Source organism: Eurosta solidaginis, chromosome 3 (genome assembly GCF_040869045.1).
Source record: "Eurosta solidaginis isolate ZX-2024a chromosome 3, ASM4086904v1, whole genome shotgun sequence".
NCBI classification, from domain to species: Eukaryota; Metazoa; Arthropoda; class Insecta; order Diptera; family Tephritidae; genus Eurosta; species Eurosta solidaginis.
Window position 1 is genome coordinate 271,239,235 of NC_090321.1, and position 22,103 is coordinate 271,261,337.

The 22,103-nt window shown below is 36.2% G+C and overlaps 3 protein-coding genes across 4 annotated transcripts; 1 reads left to right on the top strand and 2 right to left on the bottom strand.

Annotated features, from left to right (window-relative positions):
• Nucleotides 1–7,720: 7,720 nt before the first annotated feature.
• On the bottom strand, nt 7,721–8,837 carry LOC137245581 (tRNA-uridine aminocarboxypropyltransferase 1). The gene has a single exon (XM_067776482.1). It carries the CDS (start codon nt 8,695–8,697, stop codon nt 7,732–7,734), a length of 966 nt encoding a protein of 321 aa, XP_067632583.1. The 5' UTR covers nt 8,698–8,837; the 3' UTR covers nt 7,721–7,731.
• Nucleotides 8,838–11,611: 2,774 nt separating this feature from the next.
• Brca2 (BRCA2, DNA repair associated) lies at nt 11,612–17,447 on the top strand. The gene is made up of 2 exons (XM_067776474.1): nt 11,612–12,905; nt 14,831–17,447. The coding sequence occupies exons 1-2, from the start codon at nt 11,675–11,677 to the stop codon at nt 16,819–16,821; spliced, it is 3,222 nt and encodes a 1,073-aa protein (XP_067632575.1). The 5' UTR covers nt 11,612–11,674; the 3' UTR covers nt 16,822–17,447.
• LOC137245578 (zinc finger CCHC domain-containing protein 8 homolog) lies at nt 16,931–20,125 on the bottom strand. 2 transcript variants are annotated; one of them, XM_067776476.1, is made up of 4 exons: nt 18,955–20,125; nt 18,766–18,888; nt 17,401–18,214; nt 16,931–17,340 (listed from the first exon to the last, which is right to left on the bottom strand). In XM_067776476.1, exons 1-3 carry the CDS (start codon nt 20,038–20,040, stop codon nt 17,408–17,410), a joined length of 2,016 nt encoding a protein of 671 aa, XP_067632577.1. In that variant the 5' UTR covers nt 20,041–20,125; the 3' UTR covers nt 16,931–17,340; nt 17,401–17,407. The 2 variants fall into 2 exon arrangements, with proteins under 2 accessions (XP_067632577.1, XP_067632576.1); XM_067776475.1 differs by having other exon boundaries at nt 16,932–18,214.
• Between the last annotated feature and the right edge of the window lie 1,978 nt (nt 20,126–22,103).

The window sequence follows — 22,103 nt, forward strand, 5'->3', positions numbered from 1 at the left end:
TGAAAAAATTTCTACTTACTATTCCAAAAACAAAATACAATTTTTCAAATTTAGAAAAATTAAAAAATAACAATAATTATCATTAGAAAAAAAAATAATTGTCTGGCCTTGAGCTCGAATCGAACATTGAATCTTGTTTTTTTTTTTATTTATTTATTATTAAAGTCAACACATTTTGACTAAGAGACTCATTTTTTGTGGTATATGCTTGTAATTTATTGCGTTTTCTTCATTTTTATAAAAACTTCACGATTTTTAGCTTAAGGCAGCAATAACTGATGCCAGTTGATATGGGTTAGTACAAATATGGTTATGACTATGGCGTTATGACTATAGCCCTGTCTTTTTACAAGCGTATACGGTTTACGTTTGCCCGTAAAAAAAAACGCTTATCCTCGCTTAGATAATGCTTACGAGACCGATGTAGCGGCAGTGGTTAAATAACTAGCTACAAAACAGGGTGTACCTAAAATCGGAGACACAAACCTCTGGTGGCCATAATGTATAACATATAGCTGAATCAGTTGCGATGAATAGTAGACACGCATAGAATACATAGAATTAGTGTAGAGGGTGAAACATAGACACATATTTCAGTTACATATGATTATAATGCGTATTGAAATTTACTAGTACTAATTTTATGCGCAGCAATTTCAGAGGTGTATTTAAAGTTTGACGCTTAGCAGTCCATATAAACATTATGAATCAAACTAAGTGTGATACCTTCTGCATAGACGTAAAAATTCCAAAGTGATTGGATCACCTTATTTGTAATTTACTATCGCTGTCTCATTCTGTATCTCTTTCTATCACCCGCTGAAGATAGCCGGCCCTATGTGCCGCCATATTGAACACCCTGTCAAAACGCTAAAAAGTAGCCATATTGAACATCCTGTTAGGCAGTTGACAGATAAGATAACACACTTAATCCCGGCTTATCAGTGCGAGTTTAAACTACAGTTATAGTAGACTAGAGTTTAACCTTCCCTCTGCAAAAATTGTTGGATTACGTGTTCCATTTTCTTCATGTTGGAGTACTCTAACAATATTCCTTTGCAATGCGTTTGCGGATCACCATCAGCCGATCATTGCTCGTTTTTTAACGACCGTGATCACGACACCATGACGATCGAACAGAGTTGCCAAAAGTAAAATATTGCATACAAATAACTGATAATAAAATTTTACTATGGCAACTCTGATAAAATGCGCACTGGTTTTATGTATACATACTATAGTATAGAGAAATATTAGCTTCTTTATTCACGCAAATGCTAAATAAAATAAGAATATTCGTAGTAAAAAATATAAGAGTTGTATTGCCCCTCTTCATTTACTTTCATTTTAAATTAAATTCACTCCGATAATTCTTTCCGACACAACCCTGCAAAAATTGTTGGATTCGTGTTCCATTTTCTTCATGTTGGAGTACTTTAACAATACTCCTTTGCAATGCGTTTGCGGACCACCATCAGCCGATCATTGCTCGTTTTTTAACGACAGTGATCACGACACCATGACGATCGAACAGAGTTGCCAAAAGTAAAATATTGCATGCAAATAACTAATAATAAAATTTTACTTTGGCAACTCTGATAAAATGCAACAGCGCACTGGTTTTATGTATAGAGAAATATTAGTTTCTTTATTCACGCAAATGCTAAATAACATAAGAATATTCGTAGTATAAAATATAAAAGTTGTATTGCCCCTCTTCATTTACTTTAATTTTAAATTAAATTCACTTCAATAATTCTTTCCGACACAATTCCTCTTTAGTACTTTGGCATATGATCCTCTGTGGGTGCTCCATGGAGTACAACAGTAAAAGTACTTTGCAAAGTACTCTCACGTATGTACTCTATGGAATACTCACAAATAAAGCGAGAGTGGGATCACCTACTCCTCTCCTAGGACATCGCAATGTTAATTGGAGCACATTTTTTGTATGAATACAGATTAAATTTGGAGCAGTCCTATACCACCAAAGGAGTATTCCTTACATTATTTATGGAGTACTCCTGTTTTTTGAAGGGTTGCCACTTTGGCCGCTTAAGCTGAGATGAGCAACAACATTTCATGTTATCGAACAAAGTGGTAAGGTTAAACTCTAGTCAACTTTAACTGAAGTTTAAACTCTCACTGAAAAACCGGGCATTAGTTTGATTCACAATGCATATAAACACAGCTTATGTCAACTTTGCTAGACCATTGAGCCTTAAGCCAAATTTGGTGTCTTCTTAGCTCCTTGCCCAATTGATTATAATTAAACACCTGTTGCAACACATTATTGGTATTTCGATTTTTAAAAAAATTTTACAAGGCATATCCATGCCGGAGCTGTACAAGGTGGCAGCACGGCGAGAGCTGAGTTGTACTTTTTTAATCAGAGCGGTAAAACTGTGCAATCATTTGAAATTTTCAATCATAGTGTACAGGTACAAGTGTGTTGACTTCTTTCTGACAGGCACTCGCTTAAGTGAGCATAACGGGAAAATCTGGGTTGCCATTGTTGTTTCGGTTGAAAACGGTCAATTAGGGTTCTGCGCAGAGACGTAAAAGATTGAAACAGGGTTTATGTAGTCACAAAAGTGTTGCTCCTGTTCCACAGCATTTTAATTTTATATCATGGCGAAAAGTGTTCAGTTCAGGGTTATTGATTTTCATTAAAAGTTTAATTTATTATGGAGGGTTACTCCTTTAAGTGTAAAAAGCAGAGAAAACGTAGAGTTTTTCAAATTATTGTGAAAAACTTATTAATTTGAATTTCTGTACCCAAGTTCATTATATTTGTGTAACACAAGATTATGGAGGTCAATTCCTTAACTATGAAAAACTGAAAAATGTACACTTATTGAAAACTCATTTGCACACACAATTTACACTTTGAATTTAGTTATATTTTTATGTACGAAGTCAGAAAAAATAGATAAAAACATCCTAATGTCAAAAAACCCTATCGAAATACAAACTGGCTTGTTTGTTTTTAATGGACTACGTTGTATTTTTCTTGTATTTCGTTAGTTTCTTTTATACTCAGTTGAGCAGAGCTCATAGAGTATAATAACTTTGATTGGATGACGGTTGGTTGTACAGGTATAAAGGAATCGAGATAGATATAGACTTCCATATATCAAAATCATCAGTATTGAAAAAAAATTTGATTGAGCCATGTCCGTCCGTCCGTTAACACGATAACTTGAGTAAATTTTGAGGTATCTTGACGAAATTTGGTATGTAGGTTTCTGGGCACTCATACATAAATGCTTTGGTTGCGTGCCTACGCTTCGACAACGCAAGACGAAAAACAATGAAACGCCGTACGTTCTTTGCTTTGAAGCGACCAAAGCGTTTATATAATTTTGCCCTTATGCATTTGTGTAAACAGCTTTAAAAGTGAAATTTTTCCATGTTACACGTGTGGCGCTTTATATTTTGACTCTAATTTAAATAAATTTTGCTTTCCGTATGTTTCCGCATTGTTGCAGGCTACAAATCTTCAAGTATTCTTATTTCCGCGGAAATATATGGAACTATTTCATCTGTAAATACTACAAAGTTTTATTAAACTCTCAAATGCAACTCAGCTTGAAGTACTCTTGTGTACCAAAAATGCAACTCTAGACCTGAGATTTGCATCAGGTGAGCGAGGCTGTTTGTAGTTTTGACGTTTATCGCTTAGCTGGCACACTTGTATAGGTACACTATGTTTTCAATCATTGATTTAAGAATGCTTTCTCTTCATTCATTCATTCCTTGCTAAGGAATGTGGCTTAAAAGTCAACCCATTCTTCATTCAGTAGTGGAAAAAAAGATTGCACTCCTTAACTCATTCGAAGCAAGAATGAAGTAATTGAATGAAACACAAATATTTTTCAACACAGAATAAGCATTCAAATGAATGCAGGCTTTGCTGAGTGCACACACATTTCTAGTACCAATCAGTTATGAAAAATGTCGTACATGCACAAAACCCGCTCAAATATCACATGGTTGCATTTAATTAAGCCACTTCATAATATCACCACGAAAATTTAATTATTGTCCGTGATGACCAGTTTTTTCCATATTTAAATGACAATAAAGTACGAAGAAGTTAACTGGAAAAGTATTCATATTGAAATTTTCCTAAAAATTTAATAATAAAAAAAAGCAAATCACAAATATTTCAACATCTCTGTTCCGAAAATTGTCATCGTTCTAAATGAGTGTTGCCAATGTGCCTGCATTAAAAAGTATTAACATACTTTTGCACGTCCTCAATTGGTGATTAAACAATTGAAGAAAAGGCAATACATTATAAAAGCTCTTAAGTTCCTCCATATATTCTTCCTAACGGTATATGGTCAAATACTGTATCTATACTGGTTTGTGAGTTAATTGCAATAGCAATATCCTATTTTCTAAGAAAAATATTCTTCTAAACACAATAGTTTGTAATTACAGCCATTTAAAGTAGGCTCTAAGGTAGTTGAAGCTTTTTTGATAGCAAGGAAATTAACTTTATATACAAATCTGCTCAAGTAGGATAGAATTAAACCAAAACAATTCCAGTCTTTTACCACTGCCGTGCAAATAGGCAGAGAGACTATTCTCAACCACTCGGGTCCTATATTTATATTCCGTCAAACACTGTTAAAATATCAGCTGTAAAAAACTGTAGTTTGGAGTCAGTCAATAAGAGTTTCTCCCAATGGAACATTTTTTTTTTTTTTTGTGGCACAGATGAAGGAAAACGGAGAAGGTGAATCAGGTGAATAGAAAAAGCCTGAATCACCGTGGGACGATGCCATGGAAATAGACGTACATATGTTTATCGAATTTCTCGGAATTATGAAGCTCCAACGAAATCGCCGATGGACCTATGTACTTTGATATATTTAAATGACTTAAACTCAAGTATCTGTTTTTGTTACATTATCGATAAAAAATATCCACAATTTACTCTATTTGGTCAATGCACAATGTGTTCATTTACAAAATCCATTTTACAACAATAGCGAAATAAGTAGTAACATTTTGACATATAGCAAGAAAGTAATATATTGTCTTTGCGAAGTTTCAGCCAAATTCGACTATATCTTCATGCCTTTTGAATACTTTATATAATCACAAGAGCCCTATGGTTTTATGTAAGCGAGTTATCCGCGAGATTTACCTAAAAAGGAAACCAATCAACTCACAAGAGCCTAACATTTTATGATCTCACACGATTAATTAAAAAAATCAACACAATTACGATGTATACAAAATCTGCTATGAAGTACTATTTCTTGTATGTCTTATGTTCGGACACCATGAAAATGATTTAAGACTTTCCTGGTTTATAATTAACTACTTGTTTGTTTGTTTTCGAAATGCTACCGTCGCAATATACCAGTAAATGCTTCTTTCTTTTCAGTTGCTCTTAAACAAACATAATAATTCATATTCAATAATTGTAAGCCGGCGTTAAGCTCATGAATTCTTAAATATTAAACCACTTGAATAATTAGAAGGGGCTATTTTTGCTATTGACCCAACTCCTAATTTGATTTAACATATCTGATGGCAATGAAAGTATACAAAAAATAACCTTGGGGAAAAAGTATTTAGTACTGAATGGAAAAAGTGTACATTCATTTCAAGTTTACATTCATTAAAGATTGGGAATGGTTCTTACATTCACACTCTATATTGAATTATATTTTACCATTCAATAACACACACACTTTAGCCCCCAGCAGGTCAGGGGATCAGAATATACCCGCGGTAGGTATGCCTGTCGTAAGAGGCGACCAAAATACCAGATTCAAGGGGCTGTGTAGCGCAACGCTTCAGGTTGCCAGCGCAATATATAGCTTCTCCAAACCCAATTGTCAACCTCACCTATCCGCGGCGAATCCTGTTTCACTAACAGACGAGGCTCTGGCGACCCCAAGCTCCTCATGGAACTTGGGGGTGGGGAGGGAGGGAATGGCCTGAAGGTTTAATGTGGCCACATAAATCGTTTCCGAGATGGCGGGCTAGCACCTTAATGGTGCTATGGTACCGGAGCGTACCGGATCTGTATCCGGCAAAGGACCATCACATCGATAACACTCCCCAAAGCCTTCGGGGAGCAACCTTATCGCTACAACAACAACAACCCACACTTTAACTATGAGTTAAAGTATTTTAAGCCATTCAGGAATGGAGATTTATAATATGCAACAAAAAATCACAAATTTTTAAAAGAATGCTGAGAGAATGCACACTCAATTGATTCAATAGGGGGACTCATGTAACCGTATAAATGCCTTATAAAGTGTGTAAACGTATAAATTTATCTAGTGCGTAAACGAACTGTCAAATTTTGTATGAAAAATCATTTACACAATTTGTATAAATTTACGCGCACATTTCATTGTGTAAACGCGGTAAACTCAAAGGAATGCAACCTTGCAGACATTACAGCAGGCATTTTCATCAGAAATCTCCAACATTAGCAAGTTATTTACAAGAATATCTTAGTAAAGACGTTTTAGTTTTGATTTTTCACTTAATCTTGGCATTTTTTAATTTGTATAACAATTTAAAAATTTTTGTTTGGCAATAATACATCTGATAAACAATCAAGTTTATCAAGAGTGCGTTCATATAACAGCGTGTGTAAATGGATATAATTTTACACCTTATAAGTTTTTATGCTTTCATGAGTCCCCCTAATCTTTTTACCGCTCTTTTTTTAATACGATTTGATATATCAACTTCAGGCCATTGTGCTTCCGGCGCAGTACGATTTTGACATTAGTCCATAGATTTAAGGGCCCATTACTGATACTTATCATAGACTTGACTTGGCCACTTAGCCACGATTATACTCCACTTAGCGCATACAATCTGGCATCATAATCAGCTGTCATTTTATTAGGGGGACTCATGTAACCGTATAAATGCCTTATAAAGTGTGTAAACGTATAAATTTATCTAGTGCGTAAACGAGCTGTCAAATTTTGTATGAAAAATCATTTCATTGTGTAAACGCGGTAAACTCAAAGGAATGCAACCTTGCAGACATTACAGCCGGCATTTTCATCAGAAATCTCCAACATCAGCAAGTAAAGGCGTTTTAGTTTTAATTTTTCACTTAATCTTGGTATTTTTTAATTTGTATAACAATCAAAACAATTTTTTTGGCAATAATACAGCTGAAAACAATCAAGTTTATCAAGAGTATTACTAGGTGCGTTCATATAACCGCGTGTGTAAATGGATATAATTTTACACCTTATAAGTTTATATGCTATCATGAGTCCCCCTATTGTGAAATATTTGCTACAAAAAGTGGTGGTTTTTATACAAAGTTAATTTTGAGTACTACAATTAGTTTATGAGTGTAAAAATTAATAAATAAAATAAAAACAAGTGTCAATTTGTGTGACAAAATGTCAAAATGAAATAGACACAAACAAATGACATCTAAATATGTAAACGCCACTTTGAACTTACATAGAAAATCCAAATTCTACAGACTTCTAAGTCAAGTGTTGGTAAGTTTTGAGTAATCAGTAACAAGCAATGTTCATTTAACCGAACTGTAAGTGAAGTCAAGTATATGCTAAGTATGAGTAATGGGCCCTTTACAAGAATAAAGTTATGTGAAACTTTTATTTATATTTTGTAGGTATGTCACCATACTGTCCCTTGTATTGTTCCGAATGGGCATACCGGTAGACGATTTCCACTGAAACTCACATTCTAAAGTAATCAAATCGGCCTGCGATAAGCTTTTAATTGATTATGATCATAGTATTTATGAATTATATCGTACATATTAGCGAAAAAATACAGTAAATTATCATAATGTCCATTATATGGGGCATCTCGTTCTACGCTTTCGGCATCAAAATTTACTAAAGTGGCTATTTGGTAAAAACCTGTACCTATTTCAAGATTATCTAGGCCACGATAATGTTGATTGAGACCCCAAGCATTAACATGTACTTCTAACAAGAATTGATGAACTGCTTCTACAGTTGCCAAGTACCAACGCGGACTACCGCGCTGATGTCTCCAAAATTGCGAGTAACGATTTTGTAAAACAACGGTAGGCAAATCTCTTAAACGCGCATCCTTATAAATACCACGACTCTGGTTCCATGTGCTATCAATAAAAATAGCACGTTTTACAGGCAGATTATCATATGTATACAATTTCACTGCACTCTTTTCGCCTTCCGCAAGTTCGTCTTTCACCTCATCTATACGCCATCGCAACATCGTACCAATATTATGTCCCTTTGGTAAGCCATAATTATTTTCGGTTTTAAGTCGTACGCGATGATTAAAGAGTTGGGGAACAGTGAGACTGTTAACACTCGGAAATATAAGTACAACACCATCCATTTTCGAATAATCAGGCATGTCAGGATATGAATAGACCTTTACACGGTCCCTTGCTAATACAGCTGCATGTGCAGATGTACTTTTACCATCAATCTCCTTTTTATGTTTTATGATATCGATGTCAATAGGTATTTGGACTTTTGGTAAGAAATCTCCAACATTGCCAACGGGTACATAGCAATTGTAGCAATAGAATTTCCGAGATCGATTGCACTGCGAGCAGGTAAACCGTCCTTCTATGGCATCTAGTCGATGTGTGTTGTCTAGGCGCATCTTCGCAAAAGGATACTTCCGTGATGCCGACACAATTTCTACGTCATGAGACATTGTCCCGTGTAAAGTAGATAAATACGTTTGTCCTTCGGAGAGTTAGAATTTTTGTCACTTTTGTGTTTGACCAATAATAAAAAATTACTAAATTTATTGTGACGGCTACCAAAGATGACACGACTACAGCTGACTGATTGGCGCTTGTCACATGCGAAACACAAATCACGCACCTGTTTGTGATTTGTGCATGCAAAATACGTCAACTACTTAAAGCGGCAGTTACCAATCGACGTGTGCCGTACGTACGGACGTTTGTCGTACGAAACACGTTTGAACGAACCCTCAAGCCCATAGGAATCAATGTGTGCGTCTGTGTACATGTACATACCATTTTTGTGTTTGTATTGTTTACAGATAAGCACTGTTGCCATTGACCAGTTTGCATGCATGCTTAAGGAAACATCAACTTTTTCCAATTTAATTTTTCATGTTTTAAAAGGCTGGAATTAATATACGATAAATTTGACCGTTTGCAGTTTCATGCAAAAACACCTAATTAAAGTTTGAAAAATTGTGAAAATAATTCGAAATAATTATGTAATAGTGCAGATTATAAATATGTAATCTATTTATATTTATTTAATACTAATTCCAGCCTTTTACAACATCAAAAATTAAATTGGAAAAAGTTGATGTTTCCATAAGCATGCATGCAAAATAGTCAATGGCAACAGTGCTTATCTGTAAACAATACACACACAAATATGTTATGTACATGTATACAGACGCACACATTGATTCCTACGGGCTTGAGGGTTCGGTCAAACGTGTTTCGTACGACAAACGTCCGTACGTACGGCACACGTCGGTGGGTAATTGCCGCTTCACCGTCGTAACGATAAACAGCTGATTACGTTAGGGATACGACTACAGCGATACGACGTACGGCACCAATGACTCCTGCTTTAGCCCATGCCACGCTCACCAGGGGCCCTATTCAGTAACTATTGCCGTCATCCGGTGGCAAAATCCTGAGCCAGATAAATAATTTTGCATGTAAATGCAACAACAACGATTTGAGCCAGATAAATCCAGATAGAAGTCTGGTTCAATTTTTGAGCCAGATAATTTGTTAATTATATCTTTTTAGGTTGGCAACGCGGCCTTTAATAAACCTACTTTTTTAAAAATAGATATTGCCGCTTAGCCTTTCGCCGTATGAGTTAAATGAAAAATAGCGGCGACATCTGCCTATCACATTTCACGTGTGCGAAAATTTCACGACATCTGCTTTTCAAGTCTCTCAATGATCCAGAGCATTCCCGTGAGAAGTGAGAGTGAGCCGGAGCTCTAAAACTCACTGGAAGACGGTATATGAGTTTTGAAATGTACATTTTTCGTTCATACAAATTATATGACGAAAAAGTGTACATTTTAAAACTCACAGTTACTGAATAGGGCCCCAGGGGCTCGACTAACTATGATTTTTAAAGTGTACACTTCTTCGTGTGAGCGGTCATACAGTGTCATTCTCGGCTCAACGTCAATTTTCGGGCCTTTTTGCGTTGAGTGGAAAATTAAAATAGGCCTCAAGGTTGGCTTCGGTGTTTCCCTCGGACGTTTAGGCGGAGTTGGGAGATGCAGTGCTTTACTGTCTTGGAGTCACGGTGGTGGTTTTGCACTCCCAACAGGAATAAGTGAGCTTATAATTGCACCTGGAACTTAATAAGCTTAATGCTTTAACCATTAAATTCTAAAGTCCAAAAAAAAAAAAAGTGTACACTTGAAATTGTGTAAACTTTAAAATTCTGTGATTTATTTTTTTTTTTGGCCGTCAGTATTCTGTGGTAAAAGTCTAGTTGAGGGTCATGACACTGCTAATACGTGTCCAAAAATATCAAAAGCCGCGTAGTAATGCGAAAAAATGTATCTCTGTCTGGAGATATTTGCAGTTGAAGTTGGCGATTTTCATGTTGTTGTGGTAAAGTTGCGTACCCACCAAAAAATTGTGGACATAAGTGTTTTGTGCAGAAGTAGTTTTGGTCTCCAAACCGGTGTTGGACCCACCCAGGGTATTTTTTTATAAGCGCGGCCGAAGGCCGCCAACGCAGAAAGGTGTTCTGCGCAAAAATACTATGGATACCACCCCCGGTTTAGGACGTACCCGCGGGCCTTTTTCGGTTTTTCGTTAATATCTTTTGAACGGCTTAAAATTTTTATTTTACGCCTTCGGATTATTAATACTGATGCCAGAACGCGTCGTTTGACACCTCTCTCGATATTTTTTGGTAGCGTATTAGCAGTCGACTCAACTCAACTAGGCTTTTACCCCGTGTTTTTCTACGTATGCGGGTGAAAAAAACCCTTATTCTCACTTAGATTGTTTTTAGAGAATCCATCTAGCGGCAGTGGTTCAATAACTAGCTACAGAACATGTTTTACCGAAAAGCGGAGACACACACCTCTGTTGGTCATAGGGTATAACCTATAGCTGAATTGGTTTCGGTGAATAGTTGCAAACACCATTTGTAGAGGTATTACATAGAGGTAGTGTAGAGGTGAAACATAGACACGTATTTCAGTTGCATCTGAGTATAATGCGTATTGAAATTTAGGAGTACTAATTTTCTTCGCAGAAATTTCTGAAGTTTAGATAAATTTAACGCTTAGCAGTTTTCGCTGTGAAAGCGTTTATGTATATCCGTCTTAAGTGATCCAATCAAGTCCACAAATCACACACAGAAGATTGCGCATTCACGAGTTCAAAATTGCTTCGTTCTACACATCTACGGCACACTTGACAGCTTGAGCGAATGAAAGAAGGAGAAAAAACAAGAGCTAAAGGAAAATGACGTAAAAACTGCCCATAAAAAACAGCTAATCTTTTATTTACATGCGTAACGCGCAATCTTGTATTATTGATTTGTGAATGAAGTCAATATGTTATCGATAAATCATCAACAGTTTTATATTACTAATTTGGAAATTAAAGTTTTGTTTATTTATCGCCAATGATACATTAATTTGATTTTAAATGGCAGATGACAGCATTATTTCAAGTCCAAATAAATTGAATAGCTCAATACATCGATCACGCCAACATCGAAAAACAAAAAGATTGAATACTACGTTCACAAAGTCTATTATAGAGTCCACTTGCAACGAAGGCAATATGCCGTCCAATAATATCCAAGAAACTGGAGAAGATTTATCCGGAACATTACTAATAATGTACGACTCCGAGGAGGAAAATGTTCACGATAATATAAAGAATGACCCTTTAAATTGGCCTGTGGAAAAGACCCCGTTCGAAATAGATTCTAATTATGATCCCTTTGCCGAGCAACGATTGCTAGTAAGTGCGGATCGTTTTGCAGCACCATCACGTAGCGTAACCAACTTTGTAGCCACACAGGGATTTAAATTATTTAATAATTTTTTATTTCAACCTTTACTGCAAAAAAATTCATCAAACGACCAAAAAGTGGGCACATTTGATATAACAGATTCAGAACTGCTTCAAGTGTGTGAAGAAAACGAGAGAAACGCAACTTTAAAAAATAGTAAAAAAGTGGATACGGATATTGATAAATCGCCTACCACGCCAGAGGCTAGACAAAAACCCAAATCAATTGTAGATATAATACTGGAAGATTTCTGCAGTTCACCTGCGTCACCGGAACTACAACAATCGTCAGATGATAGTAATTTCCATTTCAAATTTGCTAACAAGCCATTGCGAACATACAGTAGAAGTCGACACGAAAATACCATAGCACGGAAAAATATTTCTGAGCAATATTTGCAAACCCTCAATGTGTCACATTGTCCTATCGAAGATGATTTATTAAGCACTGACTCTTCAACTGATTTATCGGTGCAAGAAGATCTTACTCAGATACACAATGCAGATGTTGCAGAACCACTGCTCGATTTGAATCATTCACAGAACTTATGTGAAAATTTACAAAATTTAAGCGCTTACTTTATGGAATTGTCTGGCGAAGGAGGTAAAAATAAAAACTTTGATGTGAGCGAGACAAAAATAAAAGCCGACTCGGATAAAAGGCAAAATATACTTTTATCAACAAACGGTGCTAATGCTACGATAGTGGAAAGGAGTAGCCCCACCAAGGTTGAAAAATTTACAAGCAAAGGTGATCAAATTTCTGTTGAAGAATTTAAAGGATTTGCGAGCGATGAATATGCTTATGTTGACATGGAACCCACACAAATTAAAAACTGTGATACAGCGATAGCTCAAGGTACGTTTGTTTAAATAATTTAGTGTTAACTAGTATCGCAGATAGTAGGAGAACTTAAACTCAATCAAGGAATTGCACTTCATTCAGGAAATAAATTTATCTTTCTCATGAACCTTGAGTCTAAGTTAATGAAGCGAACAAGATATATAGCCCTCAAATTCCCTAAAATCGTGGGGTTTTACAGTATAAAAACACAGTTGCGGGGCACTAGGTACCTTATCTTTTTGCTCGGCGGGAAATGATTATATTTGAGTTTCTCAAGAAGCTTGACTTGTTGTTGTATAACGAAGTGTTAATATTGACAGCCATTTGTCGGATTATAGATGTTGTTGTTGTAGCGATAAGCTTACTCCCCGAAGGCTTTGGGGAGTGTTATCGATGTGTTGGTCCTTTGCCGGATACAGATCCGGTACGCTCCGGTAACACATCGCCATTAAGGTGTTAGCCCAACCATCTAGGGAATGATTTATATGGCCACATTAAACCTTCAGGCCATCCCTCCCTCCCCACCCCCAAGTTCGAAGAGGAGCTTGGGGTCGCCGAAGCCTCGTCTGTTAGTGAAACAGGATTCGTCACGGATAGGTGAGGTTGACAATTGGGTTTTGTAAGAAGCTATATATTGCGCTGGTGACCTGAAAGGGTTGCCCTACACAGCTCTTTTAATCTGGTATTTTAGTCGCCTCTTGCGACAGGTATACCTACCGCGGGTATATTCTGACCCCCTAACCCGCTGAAGGGGCGGATATATATCAGTAACTACTATGTAAAGCTACTAGCCCGATATTTCTTAATCAACCCGGTCGACTCGGGAGAAATTTGATGTTACATGTAGGGGAACTTTGGATCTCCAGTGACTATCATGCTTAATTTTTGTATTAAAACGTTCGTATTTCGAACAAGATTCACCCCGCATAGGTGAGGTTTCCAATTGTGGAGCTAAAAAAGCCATGTATTGTTCTTTATGTTATGGCGTCCTGGTTAGTGACAATTTAGCAAAAACTGCCTCTTAAGCATTTCGTTGTGCTCCTTAATGCTGAGCTCTTTGGCCTCACATTGTAGGTGGTGTTCGGGGGTCATAAGGAGACATCCCGTGGCAGTTCTGATTGCAGCATTTGGACAGGTATGCAGCGTTTTCCAGTATGTGTTTTTAAGACCTGGGGACCAAACTGCTGACGCGTAGCGCATGAGCGGCCGGCAAATTGCATTGCACGTGGTTAGCAACGTTTTTTTTATCTTTTCCCCAGGTGCTGCCGGCAAACGATTTGAAGATTTTGTTGCGGTTTTGTACTTTAGATACAATTTCGGTGGCATGCGGCTTGAAGTTGAGAGTATTATCGATCGTTACCCCTAATATCTTTGGGTGACTGACAGTCGGTAGCGTGACACCATCGACGTGAACGTCCATTATTTGTGTCATCTATTCGTACACGTCGTAAACAGAGTCGGTACTCCCCGAATGCTTTGGGGAGTGTTATCGATGTTAATTACCCTTAGCGGGATAAAGATCCCGTACATTTCATCAACAACTACCATTAAGGTACTATCCCAACCACCTCGGGAACGATTTAAAGGACCACATTGATCTGGGTTATACCGCTCACCTCCTAGCTTTATTAGAAACTCGGGGTCGAAGGAGCCCAGTCTGCTAAGTATGTATGTGATACATTCATATGTGTAATAGAATTCCCCTCTCAGAGATGAGGTTGACAATTGGGCTGCGGAAGTTGTGAAGCTATAAACCCTTGAGTTCCGCAAGTTTGAAGAGTCTTAGCTGTTTCTACTTGATTTAAATTTCCTGGTCCAGTGCTAATATTGGTTGTTTCGTTGATCAGATCCAACTATCATTGGATCTCGCCATTTGCCGCACTAACGCAATTTCTTCAATCTCTTAACTTTTACATTTCTACTTCTTTACATTTTAATAGATGATATAAAAAGTTTGAGCGATGATGACGAATGGAATGATGAATGTGACTTTTTAGCAAATTTCGATATGGAGGAAGTTCTAGATACAGCTTACAAAGTTGAAAAGAAAGATTCGGTCGATGAAATTCATAACGTGGACCTGCATACCACGAAAATAAATGCAGAGCAAATGGTCGGATTTCGAACTGCTTCAAACAAAGGGGTAACCATTAGCGCCGAGGCTCAAGAGCGCGCAATGAAAATTTTACAGGATTTACAATTATTAGAAGTGCCAACAAAATCTACTTGTGTAGGTGAACAACTTATGGAAGATGTAAAAGAAAAAATAATTGGAGAAGACCTAAACCAAACCGTAGTTATCTCCAAATCAGAACAGGAAAACTCTAAAATAGATGCAGTGACACCTCCAAGCAATGCTGACTCTTACTTGGCTTCATCTAGTAAAACAAAAGCAATTTTTAAGGAATCGCTACAGTGTGTAGAAAAAGTTCGGAGAGCTCCATTATTGCGTGAGCATATTTACACAGCAAATGATAAACCCTCGACCAGCGCATCCGCACGAAACGAATTATTTCCTGGCTTCCGTACTGCTTCAAGCAAAACAATAAACATATCTAAAGAAGCACAAGAACGTGCAACAAAAATATTGCAACAATTACCAGAATTAGCAGAATCGCCCGAAACTAAAATGACAGAAGCGCCTATAATGTACAGCGCCCGTTCCACTTCCCGTAAAACCATACAAATCTACAAAGAAGCAAAAGAGAGTGATGTTTTACTCTTAAAAGATTTAACACATGTTCCAGATGAAAATAATGACGTTAATGCTAAAGAATGTGCTGAAAATATGCAGTTCAGTGAATGGCCCGTAGAAGATCAAATGGAAACTAATCACAAAGTAGAGACTGGGATCTATGAAATCGATCAAAGCATAAATCTTCCGGGCTTTTCCACAGCATCCAGGAAAAGAATTGTTATATCAGAAGAAGCGAAACAAAAAGCAGCATCAATTTTTGATAATTTGCCTGCCCTTCCAATAGATTTGCCAGCAAAATCTGCATGTAAAAATTCTGCTAACAGCTCTGTGACGGAAACTTTCGAAAATGTTGTGTTCTCCGAATGGCCAATATTTGAGGACGATGTGGGTTTAGAATCTGCATTGCAACAACAAACACCTGAATGTAATAAAAGAAAACGAGATAGCATGGATACAGCTCACATTTGTACGGAACCTGCGTCACCACAGCATACAAAAAAACTGCTATGTAAATCGCCTCAACGCTTTCAACGAAGTCCACTTGCACATATACAATCTGATGTTACTCGTTCGAGTTTAAGTGGACTGGCTGTAAAAACACCGCCTGATTATAGATGTGCTCGTGGTATTATATCACGCAAGAATTTGCTTTCGTTAAATAAAAGAAATAAATTAAATGCTAAATCACTGCAACAATCTAACGGTGAATTAAATAGAGATGAATCGTGCGCGCCGCAAACACCAAAAAAGAGAAATGAAACGTTAACAAGCCCTGTTGAGCTACCACAGTCACCACCTGATACACCAACAATAAATTTACAAGAATTCTTTAAATCAGCATCAATGAACACCAGTACTCCACAGCCATCAAGACGAGAGAAAGTCACATCACAAATTCGTACACGAGCAAGGAAACGTGCTGAAATGGAAGCAGTTCGCGTCAGTACGTCGCCGTGCACAGAAAATGATGCCTCGTTAAAGCGCATTGAATGGGATAATGAAAGTTTAAATAAGAGCGCTTCTTCTTTAAACGCCAGCAAATTATCTAATTCTTCTTTTAGTAATATAACTAAAATGGAAAGGAAGCCGACACCAAAACAGCGTATTGCCCGTTTGCGTATGTATGGTAAACCACCAAATGTTTCACCAATTTATATGTCTAGTACAAATAATTGTCGTACATCTGGTTTAAAGAGACTGAGTCATAGTGCTAACAAGGATGGAAAGAAGTAGTTAACAGTTGAATAAATCAGAGCCTTTACAAAATGAAGTGTGTCTTTGGTTTTCTATTTTTCTTATTTATCAGCAATATAATTATATACATAGTAGTATGTAGTATGTATCAATTTAAGTTCATTCTCGTTTTTTTTTTAATTATGATTTGAATATTAAAATTAAATGTATGCATAACTGTTGCAATGTGAATATTGTAAGAATATTTCAAACAGTTCCTTAATTTTCCAGCGATGGAACTAAGTAGTGAACGATATGTTTTCCCTAAATGCATTAATAAACAAGAAATATAAATGTAAAACCTCTATAATTTATTTTCCTAGATTATTTTGTTTCGATTAAGAACTTCGTTAAGATCGCATTCATACAAATATAGATACACTCTTACTAAGTATACGGAGTACGGAGATATAAAATAGAGCTTCAAAGAAATTAAATGTTTTTAATTTTGAATTCCTTCGATTACGTATGTGGACACAATGAAGCATTCATGTTATTATGTATAAATTGTATTACAAACTAAAAAATATTAAGAAAAATGAATGGAATTAAAATTAACTTAATATACTTCTAGCATACTCCTCTATCAGTCATCGTCATCATTATGTAATTTGGTAACAATGTCACGTACTTTCTTAATCACTTCTTTCATTTGCTCATATTTTCCGGTTGAGTCCGGTAAATTCTCAAAATTAATAACATCACTAACGCCAACTTTGAAATTTTCACCAGCTGGTAATTTATCGTAAGGTGAAAATTGCAGTACAGGCGTACCCATATGAGATTCTTTAATAACATCTAATGGGCGCGTAATTCCATTTGTTGTAGGAGTTGTTGGTTCACTTTCGCATTCGTCTTGGCTAGTAGCAGCTGGCTGTTTTGGTATTTCATCTGCATTCAACTCATCACCGCTTGTTTCAAGAAGTATCGTGTCAATACTAATTGTACTTTGGGATAAATCAGCTTCACTTAGTCCAGCTTTCAATTCGGCTAGTAATTTTTGTTTGCGTTCCTCTAAATCATCTAAAGTAGGCGAATCGGTACGTTCATGTTCTGCTACCATGTTAGCGATATTCTTCGCACTTGGTGGGGATGGAGGTTCAGTTTCCGGAGGTGGTGGTGGTGGGGGTGCAGGCTTTAAGTCATCTGCTGGTTCTGGTGGTAAAGGTGGACGTGTGAATATAACATTCCTTTCCACGGCATTATCATCTTCAATTTCCATATCGGCAGTGTCCAAAATGCTTTCTTTGTTTTCGATAGCATTTGTAGTTTGTGGCAGGCTTCTAAGTTTCTTGTGTTTATAGCCTTTAATAACATTCGCACCCAACTGTTTAATGAATTCTTCCTTACGTTGATATCGACTAAATGGCGGAACGTTATGGTGTTTGTAGTCCTTGAAAGATCGCAAAAAAAAAAAAACAAGGATTAGGAAGTAAATATATATTGTTGATCTTAAAAAAAATTCTAAGATTTCTTATCAGCGCAAAAGCGGTGTAACGAACATTCTCATCACATATGTAAGGCGATTCATTCTAATGATATTAGCTGTTTCAGGGATCTTTAAATATCGGAAAGGTCTTATCAATGGTAAATCGTCCTGAAAGTATTTGCATTCACGTAAATAGTTTCGTACAAGAGATTGCACTAAATACGTTTCGTTTAATACATCATGATTGGATATTTGTACATCTGTTATGAACAGTCAGCTTTCGTTTATTTGATTATGATATATTTTGAAAGCATAGTTTGCAGTCTAAAAAAATAATATCTTGTTTCTGCCGAAAAGGTAAATTGAAACTAAACAAAAACATCTCATCCTCCGATTAAAGCCTCATAATTTGACCTAGGAAGGGTGAAAGATACGTAACTGCCTATGACGATGCTCAAGATGGTATATCCCACCCTTTTTCAGTTTAAACCGGTTTGAAAAAGAAATGTACTTACATCGTAAAAATTTGGTCCTGGATCAACATTAAAGCCAGGAAAGTCTACTAATTTGGATATGTCATATTTTTGTTCAACACTTTCTTGTGAATTCTCTTCCTCTGAAGCCATCACGTCATTTCCCTATAAGCAAGATCAAGCATTTAAAATGCTAAAAGTTTAATATACAATTGACTCAATTACGCTCACTTCAGAATTGAAAAGTGATATGCCTGAGTGTACCACTTTAGCCTCCTCCAACCAGGCAGGCGGATAGCCGAGCTTTCTCATACGATAGAAAAAGAATGGAATTTCTCCACGGTTTAAACCAAGTGCTGCTTGTAGCTTGTCACTAATTACACCTGGACGAAAATGTCCAAATCTCTGCTCAATATCAATATGATACCTCTCTTGTTTACGCGCCAACTTGGCACGATTTATACGTGCATTATTTCTTGGTTTTGGGCAATCACGCAGCGAATGGCCACCTACACCACAATTGAAGCAAGCGACTGATGATCTCACCCTTGGACATTCGTTATCGTCCTTTTCGGTTTTACGTCGTTTAGTCTCACTTGATTCTTCTTTTAATACATCTTTAACGCTACGCTTATATGAAGGCACGCGTTGTGTGTCTAACTTTTTGGAGCCAGATGTATCAATTCTAAATAGTGCACTTAAATTTATATCTGGCGATGAATCACGTTCCAAGAGTACTTCGCGTTCCACTACTGCATCAGTTATGGATGAAATTTCAAGTTCATGGGATAGAGAACTCTCTGCAACTGTTGTCACGACATTGGGAATAGAAACTTCTTCACAATCACTCAATTGCGCTTCTGCAACTTTTCCACCCACAATAAATGCTTTTATATGAAAATTGTTTTCTTTATCATCTACAATGTTGAATTTGAATGCAGTCCTTAATGCAATTCCGTCCACATTGTGATTCAGCGATTTATTAAGCGAGTCCAAAACAGTGTGCGCATATTGCTTAAACGTAGCTTTGTTTGCAAATCTGACTTCAAATGCTGGTGTTTCATTATTCGGTAAAAGCCCATCACATAATTCCGTCGCTTCTTCTGCTTCCTCCACTTCACCATCTTCGATTTCAACTACTTCATTAGCAATTATCTGCATTATTTCAGCGACGGGAGCCGGTGACATAGGCAGCACAGACTCGTCGATAAAACTCGTATCTGAAGTTAAATCAACTGTAGAATTTAAACGCTTATGCTCATCCGCCTCATCATTATCACTATCCAATTTTATTACATCTACACTTGTGTCCATCATAAAACCATAAATAATGAGTTTTATAGGCAATTGTAAATTTTTTAGGACAACAAGTGAAAATGTGGCAAATAAAACAGGAATGCAACGAAATAAGAACGTTGCAAGGTGGTAAGCAATATTGTGTAAAAGCCTTCCGCGATTTACAACCAGATTGACTGAATTTTTGTATGTGTGCGTGTCGGGTATTTGACGCTTGCCCCGCGACTATCAAATAAAAAGCCATCAATCAACATTTGCATTGAGAAACCGTAGCGTTCGGACATGAATATTCCGTCATCGGATGATGAATTTTTTTACTTGCAACTACAGCAGTTTTATTAAATAATAAAAAAATTAATAACAATTTTATTAAATAATAATAAAAGCTTTACATTCCATAAAGCTGCTAAACATTGATAATTTTCAATAAATTTTAATATGAATTGCTGTTCTTCCGCGCACTTGTTCATTTTGAATGTCGACACAAACTAAATACAACACTGCGTTTTGTCAATCACACCCCGCGACTATCAAATAAGCTAGCGTCAAATGAAAAAATCAAAAATTTTTGATTTTCATCAACGTGTAGCCGACAACAAATACGTGTGTCACGAAGCCACCCGACTGCACTAACACACACAAAATTCAGTCAATCTGGTTGTAAATCGCGGAAGGCTTTTAAGTCCTGTTGAAATACTTGCAGGGGGCAATTGTGAGAAATGTCACGAGTGATGAAAAAATCGAGTTTGTTCAAAACGCTTCATGGCTCAATTATATGTTTGGCTCATCTCATCAGCTGATTTTATTTTTTTCATTCCATTGGCGTAGGGATTGTCAAAATGAGAACCAACACCAACAGTTATTTTCATTTCATTTCATTTATTTATTTATTACGGCAAAAAAGCCTAATTCATAAATTAAATTATATTACAATTTACTATCTTATTGCTAAGGTTTTACAATATTCATAAAGTTTTGCTTTAAAAGCTACGATTTCATTACAACTTTTTATATCTATAAGCAGTTCATTGAAACTTTTTAGACATTTATAAAAAATATTTTGCTGATCTATTTCAGTTCTGAATAAAGGCACTATGAAATTGTGTTTATTCCTTGTATTAATGTTATGTGTTTGCTTAACTAATACTACGTTTTTACTTAGATATTCAGGTACATTTTCACTTTTAATATTAAATGTAAACTTCATAGCGTGAAAAAAATCTTTTGCTTGACACTTAACCAGTTCAAACTCCTCAGCATATCAGCCGTACGAGTATCTCTAGGTTTTTTAAGAATAAATCTCATACATCTGTTTTGCATCTTTTGAAGTTTATCTATTTCTTTGTCTGACACAATGAATAGAATAGATGGGCAGTTTACAAAGTGCGGTTCTATAATGGAATTATATATAATTATTTTGAATATATTTGGGGGTTCTCTGCATAACCCCAATTTTTTTCGCAACTTTTTTGACTGTGTAGTTTATATGTTCTTCAAACTTGAGTTTGTTATCAATTATAATTCCCAAATATTTTATACTGTCAACTTTTTGTATGCTTTCATCATTTATTTTTAAACCAATTATATCCTCATTAACGTTCCTCCTTGCTATTATCATAAATTTCGTTTTTTTTTATATTAAGTTTCAGTCTATTTCCGCACAACCATTTATACAAGTTATTCAGTTCATGTTGTATTTTAGAAAGTGCAGAATTAATATTATTCTCACTAATCATTATTAATGCATCATCAGCGAATAGTTTAATTTCACAACCTTCAATAGCGTTAACTATATCATTAATATAAATTAAGAACAGTATCGGTGCCAAAACTGAGCCTTGTGGTAACCCTATGGGTACTTCCAATTCATCAGACATCACGGTATTTATAACCGTTTTCTGTCATTAACTGCCGCGGTGGTAAATTTTTGATTAGAATTAACGCATTTTTTTACCACACAACAAAAATTTATAATTCTACCTCTGGAAAAAATTTTAAAATCTTGTACTTTTAATTTTGATGGTAAATAAAAATGGTAACAACAATAATAAAAGAAGGTTATCAAGGTGAAAATAGGTACATTT